The sequence below is a fragment of the Tinamus guttatus genome, unplaced genomic scaffold (assembly GCF_059628265.1).
Source record: "Tinamus guttatus ecotype Peru unplaced genomic scaffold, ASM5962826v1 Tinamus_guttatus_pri_ptg000509l, whole genome shotgun sequence".
In the NCBI taxonomy this organism is placed as follows: domain Eukaryota; kingdom Metazoa; phylum Chordata; class Aves; order Tinamiformes; family Tinamidae; genus Tinamus; species Tinamus guttatus.
The window spans coordinates 2346759-2355723 of record NW_028289043.1 but is presented as its reverse complement, the minus strand read 5'-3'; the positions used below and the strand labels follow the sequence as shown (position 1 = coordinate 2355723).

General features: G+C 38.7%; 1 protein-coding gene across 1 annotated transcript; it reads left to right on the top strand.

Moving 5' to 3' along the window:
* Positions 1–291: 291 nt before the first annotated feature.
* On the top strand, positions 292–8723 carry LRRD1 (leucine rich repeats and death domain containing 1). The gene is made up of 7 exons (XM_088533570.1): positions 292–480; positions 636–645; positions 1261–3101; positions 4602–4800; positions 5244–5405; positions 8195–8315; positions 8515–8723. Exons 1-7 carry the CDS (start codon positions 292–294, stop codon positions 8693–8695), a joined length of 2703 nt encoding a protein of 900 aa, XP_088389696.1. The 3' UTR covers positions 8696–8723.
* Positions 8724–8965: the final 242 nt, after the last annotated feature.

Sequence of the window (8965 nt, the reverse complement as noted above, 5' to 3'; positions counted from 1 at the left end):
CAAAGAGGAGTATTTTGCAACATGCTCATCTTTACGAGTCCTGCAGGAAGGAAGATGGTCTTTAGAGAAGATCATGGACAAGATCATACCAGATCATGTAAGAAGACTTAATAATGAAGGTATCCTGCGTGCTTTGCTTTGCACCTTGGAAACCACGCGGGAGCTGGTCAAGAAATCACTAGTTGCGGCAAAGCCCACAGCCGCCCTGATCTGACGCTTAGCAGAGGTCTGTAAAAATGAAATTAGAATAAAAGCGATAGGTTTATATGTAAAGAGGGCGTGCATGGCAAAATGGCGGCCTGCCTGAGCGCCCCGCGCCGCCTGCGCATGCGCGGCGGGACGGGGCGGGAGCGTGGGCTGCCGCGGCAACGGGCGGCCGCGCTGAGGGCGGCGGCGCTCGCGGAGGGGCTGCCCGGAGCTGCCCTTAACGCGGTCACTGTGGCAGCGGCGACTGCGTTACCGGAGCAGACTCAAACCACAGTAATAGCTTGTTATTAAGCTAATGAGGTAACCACTCCTCAGGTGTGGATTTCAACGTTTATATTCACATATGTGAACCTCCGTATGCTTACATTGAGGTAAGCAATCCTGCGTAAAGGCTACTGTGATAAAAAAAAACCTTTATGATTTTTAAGGCGCTTAAAAGTAAGCACGTTTGTAACTTAAGCATGTTAAAAAGTTAATGGGATTGACTGCATACTCAGCATTTCAGGGCTACTTAGTAAGGTGTTTACCTATCCATTTAGGAAGTCTAAATTAAGGCTCCTGTTCCCAAATTTTAAAACTTTCCTTGTTAATCAAAACTTATTACTAAACTAAATTTTATATTTGGGTAACGAGTAATTGCAAATCTTTCTCAATATATGCATTTAATTGATCTGATGATTCTGTGAAATCTTAGGGAATAGTTCATTGATGATGTGTATTCTGTGATCTGTGGTCTGCAGTCTAGAAAAATAAGGTAGTATATTAAAGTAGCAAATGTTTCAGTAGATAACACGATGTTTTTGGTACACAGAAAAATGGACAAGTTCACAAATGTGAAAGAAGCGTAGATTTTTCTTGAGATCTCTTACAAAATTAGTCAACTGATATGGTGTGATATATACTTCCAACACAGGTTTCACACGTTCAGTTTGATTTCTTAAAAAATAGTGCAAAGAATCAGTTGGCAACACAGAAACAGCTGAACAACAACCTCTCTGGAGTCAGAAGATGAAATCTGAAATAATGCCAGGAAAGACTCACTATACTCATTAGAGAATCCTGAAGTGGTTGACATAACTGTAAAACCTCTGAGTGAAATTTCGTATCAAGTTCCTAAAGCAGATGATGCAGAGGAAAGCCATAAAATGACTGAAAATTCATCAAAAGGTGATTTGCCTGAAAAAAGGTATGAATGTGAATTCTCAGCTGAGATGGATGCTGCCATGGTGCCTCAAGGTGTCTCTGAAACAGATGGGAGAAAATATGAATTACTGACATCAGCCGAAAAGAAAACTGAAGAACTAAACCGCATCCTTGCAGAAGATGTTGATGAAAGTGCCAGAGCAGACATCTTAGCATCATCACTAGATCCTGAAAATGGATCACCATATAGACTGCCTGAAGAAAAATGCAGGGATTCCACACTTACACTGAATAATAAAGGATTAAGAGATATTTCTCTGCTCACTTTCCAAAACCAAAATTTAAAATATTTAAACTTCTGCAACAATGAAATAAAATCACTGCACTCAAATATAGGTAATCTAATCAATCTGGAAGTCCTATTAATTGAAAAAAATGAATTGACATCACTGCCACCAGAACTCTCCTTACTTCATAAACTAACAATATTAAATGTCAGTCATAACCAGTTGTCATGTCTCCCTAAAGAATTATCAAAACTTGTAAATATTAAGGAACTCTTCCTCAATCACAACAACATTGCTGAGTTTCCTTTTGCACTAGAAAGCCTTGGAACTTTAGAACTTGCTGGGAACAAGCTACAAACTTTGCCAGATACCATGGCTGACATGAGAAATTTGAAGGTACTCAACATTGATTCTAATCAGATCTTAATATTCCCGAAGGTTGTCTGCTACCTTCCTAATCTAGTAAAACTGAGTATATGTGAGAATTTGATCCAGAGCTTACCAAAGGACATTAAAGAGCTCCAGAAGCTACAAGAATTTTCAATCAGTAGCAATAAGCTTATATTTTTGCCTGTGCAGCTTTTTCAGTTGACAAAACTAAGAGAGCTCAGAGTTGATGATAACAAACTAGAGTTTCTTTCAGATAAAGTTGAGAACTTAAAAGAGCTGAGATTTCTAAACCTTGCAAAAAATCTATTCAAAAATATTACAGAGAATCTTTGCAACTGTACCATGTTGAAACATCTCATTCTACATGACAATCAGTTAACCCAGCTCCCTGCTAACATTCACAAACTTAAACACTTAAAGGAGTTTTCTGTAAGTAGAAACCAACTGGACTCCCTGGATGAACAAATATCCTATTTTAAAGACCTCTCCATAATAGACCTTTCTGGAAATGCGTTGACATACGTTCCTGTTGAATTTAAAAACTGTATGTGGGTAACCAAAGCTGACCTCAGCAACAATAAGATCTCCCAATTTCCACATGCGTTGTGTGCACTGTTCAATCTTAAGCACTTAAACCTTAGTGGAAATTGTATTTCGGAAATAATACCTGGAATTGTTTACATTAAAAATTTGGAGTATCTACACTTGAACAAAAATAAACTGTCCTCTTTTTCTGCCTCGTTGTGCAGCCTTGAAAAACTGATTTACTTGGATGTCAGTGAGAATGAAATCAGTAGCATGCCAGCAATGGTGTCTGAGATGAAGGCTCTCCAGGTGCTTCTTTTACACTGCAATAAATTTGACTTATTTCCTGCAGAACTGTGCTCCTTAAAGAGTTTGCAAATACTCAACCTTGCAAATAATCAGATTAAGAGCATTCCTTTACAGATTAGTAATCTAGAAGCGATTAAAGAACTAAATGTATCCAACAACCAGTTTGCAGCTTTCCCTTCTGAAATATGTCATCTTTCATCACTGGAGAAATTGTCAATATGTCAGATGAGTGGCTTGAAGGTAAGAGAACGTTTCCGTGTAGGTAAGGAAAACTTGCGTTGCACACACTGTTATGCTGCAAAATTACTAGTAATAGACTGTCTCCTAACAGATGTAAAAGCTCTTGTGTTTGAATACACCTACAGAAAACAGCAGAAAAAACATAGTTTGTAAAAATGCAAATCTGTATATGGAATTTTTAATATAAAACGGGACAAAAATATTAGGATTTTTAAAGACTTGCAAACTTATTAAGAAATACTAGATATGAACATCATTTTATATAATGTTACTTAGGTATAACTTGAGGCAATATTTGGATAATCAGATTGGTCTGAAACAGACCATAGTTTCCTTTCCTTTAGTATTATTATTATGAAATTATGTATTTCCTGTCCTTATGGATATTGAGAGACAAATTGGCTAGCAGCAATTTGGTAGATTAGCCTGCCTCTAGCATTCCTGTCTGTGACATGAACATCACCTTCCAAACAAATCGTGTCAATCTTATTAAAATTAGACAGATAATTTTACTAATTCTAACAAGAAAAGCTACATTGGATCTTCCATTTCTTATAGCAAAAGAAATTGCTTCACATTGCTAAAATCCAGTGGAGGAAAATGTTTGTTTTCTTATACTTAGGAACAAGGAAGGTGTTGTGCCAAGGAAATCTAAGCGTCTCTAAATTCTGTTGTGATTACAAAGTCAGATAAGCAGCTGTCATGGGGAAAAAAAAAAGATACTGTACTGTCATGGTCAGTTGAAAGAAGAGAAAATATTCTTTCTGAAGCAAGTGCTAGTACCATCTTTGGCTCACTTAAAAAAAAATCAGGCTAAAAGGCTTTTGAATTTCTCTTTTTTAACCAGAATTTGCAAAATCAGTATTTCATGTCTGGGTTCATAAATGACTTATATTGCTCTGTGTGATTTCAAAGGTGGATACGATCCCTTTCAGGAACCTCCTTCCTTCAGACCCAGCAGCAAATACATTAGGTTCATTTCTCAGGGAGCTGCAGCTCTAGTTTCCATGACATCTGATTAATGTGAGAACAGTTGGAGTTGCTAGAAGGGAAATAGAAAAGACCAAGAAGAGAACAGAACCAAATAGAGGAAAAAAATCATTTTCTTGTATCTGAAAAGACCCATAAAATTAAATTTGAGTGTTCTCCTGAAAGGGGATTTTGTTTTGAGATTCATCAGTGATAACAAGGACCAAAAACAAGTCTCCTGAAGTTCCAGCTATAGAGACATTGGTCCACTGCTGTATCGTTTTTATTGCTATTCTATTATTTTGTCTAGAAAAAATCCTTGCAAAATTCTATACTCAGCATGAACATTTTTATCATGAAATAATAAATGAATTTTCCCCACAGTAGAATGTCATAATCTTTTGTTTGTGGATAAAAATAATGGAGGCTGTTTTGCCTGCAGGAAAGAATACCTTTTTAACTTTTTACAGAAAAGAAATAGTTGTATCAACATACATGAATAATGCAGCAATTGTTTTATTTCTTTATTAGTTAACACAGCTTCCAGATGAGATATCTAAATTGGTTTGCCTCAGAGAGCTTGACATATCTCATAATGCATTAAAGGAAATTCCAGATGGCATAGGAGAACTGGAATGTTTGGCCCATCTAATTGCAAATAACAATGATATCAGCCAGCTCCCCAAATCTATTACTTTCCTAAGAAATCTACAGCAACTTGATCTGAGTGGTAAGTATCAGACATTGGATCCCTTAGTAAAATCTAAGCATGAGCTATGCCCCTGACAAGTATGAATGTATCGCAGGAGAAAATGATAATGAAAAAAGGACAGGGGAAAATGCAGCTTTCCAGTTTTGAATGTAGCCCAATGCCAACCCCAACTTCTACAAGCTTCTCACTTTCCCACTATAGAAGCCTGTGAGGTCAGTGCTATAGGCTATGAACTCAACCAGTGAGAAGATTCCTGTTATCTTTATTGATCTTTCAGTCAAATCCTGAAACAGTAAGTTCCTTGAGGCAAAAACTGTCTTCCCTTCTTTATACAATGCCAAGTTCATTACCAAATTAAAAACAGACAAACAAACAAAAACCTCACTTCACCAGATATGTCGCCATCTTCTTTAGGATAATGTGATGCAGATGTGATTAAGCATTTCTTTGTATTTTCCCAGAAAATTGTCTGTTGTCTTTGCCTGCTGATCTTCACAATCTTCGTTTGCTTACTGATATAAACTTTGATGGAAATGCTCTGTTTGAACCGCTGCGAGAGGTGTGTAAAGGGAAGCAGCTACATCCCGTTCTGTGCTACCTGGAAAGTGCTCATGAAAGAGATGGTACGTTAAGAACAGACATAGTATTAGATATATAATTAAGAACAAGTATATTATTAGGTATTTTGATGCATTAAAGGTAGCTACTGCAGGAGCTGTTGAAAATCCATTTTGTTAATTTTCATTGTATTGATTCTGTTTCTTTTCCTCACAGATTTTGGTTAGTGTCAGCGGTGTTTAAATTATGGTTAGTGTTCATGTACTTACTTGGTAGGTAACAGATTGCCTGAGGAACCAACAAGGATGTATGTACATCCTGATTGTACAGGGGTTTGCATGTAGAGACATAGGCTTACTGTAAATTGTAATTTATAACTATAAATTACTGTAACTGTAATTGATAAAATTGTAATTGAGAGCTAAGATGATTATTCTGTTGCAATAGTACTTCTTTTCACAGAAATTGAAGTTGACAGCCAAAACCAAAATTGAGGTCTCAGAACTGTGTTCATATCAGAAAATGAAACAGACGCAAATAAATGATATCTCAGCTCTGCTCATCCAGAGGTGTCATCTGCACTGACAGTAGAACAGCATCTCACTTCTTTTTAAGCTCCCTTGCTTTTTTTCAGGTCTTGAGAACACCAAATCAAAGCATCTACCTATATCATGGCTTCTCTATGGCCTTGCTATGCTCCTACAGCTCCCACAATGAAAAAGAACCCAACTTTTTTTTCTTCCTGGTATTTCCCTCACTCAGACATCCTGAATTGCCTAGTATTCTTTTATTAATATATGATCTCATCTGAATGTTCTGTTGTCCTTACTCTAGCAAAACCCATTAATCCCAACAGCACTGGCTCATTATCCTCCTATCTGCACAGCTCAGTACAGCATCTCATGTGGCATCTCACACCCATTCTTTTTCCAGGTTTAAGCTTCTAGTATTGCCTGCATCCTGTGCCATCCTTCCACTTTAGGCTGCCTCTCTAGCTGCTGTGCCAGAGTCCTGGCAAAATTACAGAAATAACTTAATACCTCTCTTGACACCAGTGCATAACTTTACTGGTAAAAATTTGCCAAAACAGAAAATACTGGCCAATATGGTCACTCAAATGCTTTTAAAAAAGAACTCACAACTAATAACCCAGACAACTGTGACCAGTCACAAATGATAAAAGAGAGAAAACCTAAAAAACAAGAGAAGACCCAAGAGGATATAGCCGTTAAAAAGCAACTAGAGAAATAACTGAGGTGGACATGTTTCCAAAGCCTAAAGCCTGATGGCTCATCCAGGATGGAGACTACAGTAGTAGTTGTACTCTTCAGGAAGCCCAGGCAAGCTCATGCTGAAGCACTGGAAGGAATTGTTTATGTTTGCTTTCCAGCTTCCTTGTGCATCTCAGCACATTATTCCAGTGTATTCCAGTATATTCCAGAGTCTGGGATGGTGTAGTGAAAGCCGTCCATGGCACTGTCCATGGAATTTAGGGAGGCACAGATAAAAAAGTATGCGAGTTCTTGATAGTGTCTGGAGAGAGAGACTGCACTGTATTTTTTGCCAGTGCTTGCTCTCTCCAAACACCTACTTCCCTAGAAGGAAGGGACTCTTCTTCCACAGATGATGTCTATTTGGAGAAGGTGGCATATCAGCTACTGGTGGTGTCCCAAAGCTCAGGGGATGTGGCATTGTCTCTAGTGATGAAATTCTACCTTCACTTGTAGCTGAGATCACAGAGGATCTTGCAAGCAAAGGCAGCATCAGAAATTTTATAATTTGTGCAGGAAAGGAGGCTACAATAATGGCATTTTCCTGCTGTGTCTTCGTAGCCATCTCTAAGCAGTAAGCTCATTAAGAAAACTGTGCTGCTTCGTGCGCTAACCAAGGAGGTGGAGGTGACCATGGAGATCCACAGTGAAGTGTTATCCCTAACCCCTGCACACACTGCACCTCCGGAATAGTGCACATCCCATGTGTACTCTGTGTCTGGAGTGCTCTGTGCTGATCACTGCAGCTACCCAGCCCCTCTGCAGCTCCCAGGAGCTCCTGCTGCAGGAAAAGCCTGTGCACATTCCTGCCATCTGGAAATGAGGTGGTCTTGATGTAGTATGCCATGGATAGAGCATTCCAAAAGGGATTGTCTGGATTTTACTGCCGTTATTATCCCTGGCTCTGGAGATTGCCCACATGAAGGAGCAACTGGTGCCTATATCATGCAAACTCCACAGTGATTTTGCTGAGCCTGGAGTAAGTCCTTTTGTAGCTTGATGAAGAGGATTGCAGCTGCTGTTTCACCAGCCTGTGCAGTGTAAATGTAATAAACTCGAATCCTGCCACTTGTAACACTTACTTTGAGAGAGACGGATTTGTGTTCTTAGCATGTATGAGCTCTTCAGGTATATGTGGTTGCTTTGATCTTGTGCCCCTTGACTGGAATTGAGCTGAATCATGATATGTTTTCAAGATAGTTCCTCCCTACCCCGCTATTTCTGTAATGTGTGGTGGGGGCAGGGGGGCGTCCAGAAGAACAGCCTGTGCTTCCTCACTCTGCTGTCTCCAGCAAATGGAGCTTAGAGCTGTGAGGCTTCAACCTCAAGAAAATGCAAACCCCCAGAATGTGGCAGTGCTGAGACCAGAGACTTGCCTTTGCACCAGAGACTGCCCTTGGGTTGGGAGCCAGGGCTCCCGCAGATGAGGAGCGATCCATCTCCTCCCCAACAGGCTTGTCAGGGAGGGGAGAGGATGATGCCAGGATGGGGACCACCTTAGAAAATGGTATTTGGAAACATCTATTACACAAGATACACTATGTAATTTAAGCAAGGATACTACTTTTTATGTTTCTATTTAGAGAAACTTTTGCAGGAGATAATGGAAGTGATTGCTGACAATATTCCTTCTGAAAATTTTAAATTCTTCTGCCAGAAATTGCAACTGCGTCGTGCTGACATCAAGTCTCTTGAAGAGAGCAGGTTAGATACAAATTCTTGTAACAGAATCTTGTTAATTTTATTTCCCAATTTTCTTTCCTTTCTGTTTTGTGAAATTAACAATGTCTTAATTATGAAGTTAATGTGTATTTTTGTTAAATACGGGAGGTATGTAAAATTAGGTATCTCCAAATCTTAGATTTTTTCAGACATTTCCTCTTTATAACTCTTTTTCTATCAGGACTGATCAACTGCAGGAGAAAATCATCACAGCACTGAACATCTGGAGAAGTGAAAACCAAGCCCTAACTTCTGCTGAAATGATAGATAAGTTGATCAGAATCCTCGTAATGACAGGCATGCATTATCTCACCAACAAAGTGACAGCTTTAAAACTCTATTCACAAATAATAAAATTATAAGTATGTAGTGTACAGAGGGCACTTAGGACAGGAATGAAAGTTTGTGGTATCATTCTTTTCTTTTATTCCATCAAAGTATTATCACTTTGACATTGCGTATCTGGACAAAAGCTCAGGCTGTTTCTACAAAGCAGCTCAGAATCCTGTATTTGTCTTTTAGAAAATGAATGTATAAAGAAAAATCAAAAGATACACCTTTTTTCATATCCAACATGAGGTAATTTTAGTATCTTTAAAAATATATGAAGTGTTGTAAAATTGGCAGTGATC

Coding starts and splice junctions, on each gene's coding strand:
- LRRD1 (XM_088533570.1), top strand. CDS start 292: ATGGCGGCCTGCCTGAGCGCCCCGCGCCGCCTGCGCATGCGCGGCGGG. Junction 3,102..4,601: donor GTCAGATGAGTGGCTTGAAG/GTAAGAGAACGT, acceptor TTTCTTTATTAG/TTAACACAGCTTCCAGATGA. Junction 8,316..8,514: donor AAGTCTCTTGAAGAGAGCAG/GTTAGATACAAA, acceptor TTTTTCTATCAG/GACTGATCAACTGCAGGAGA.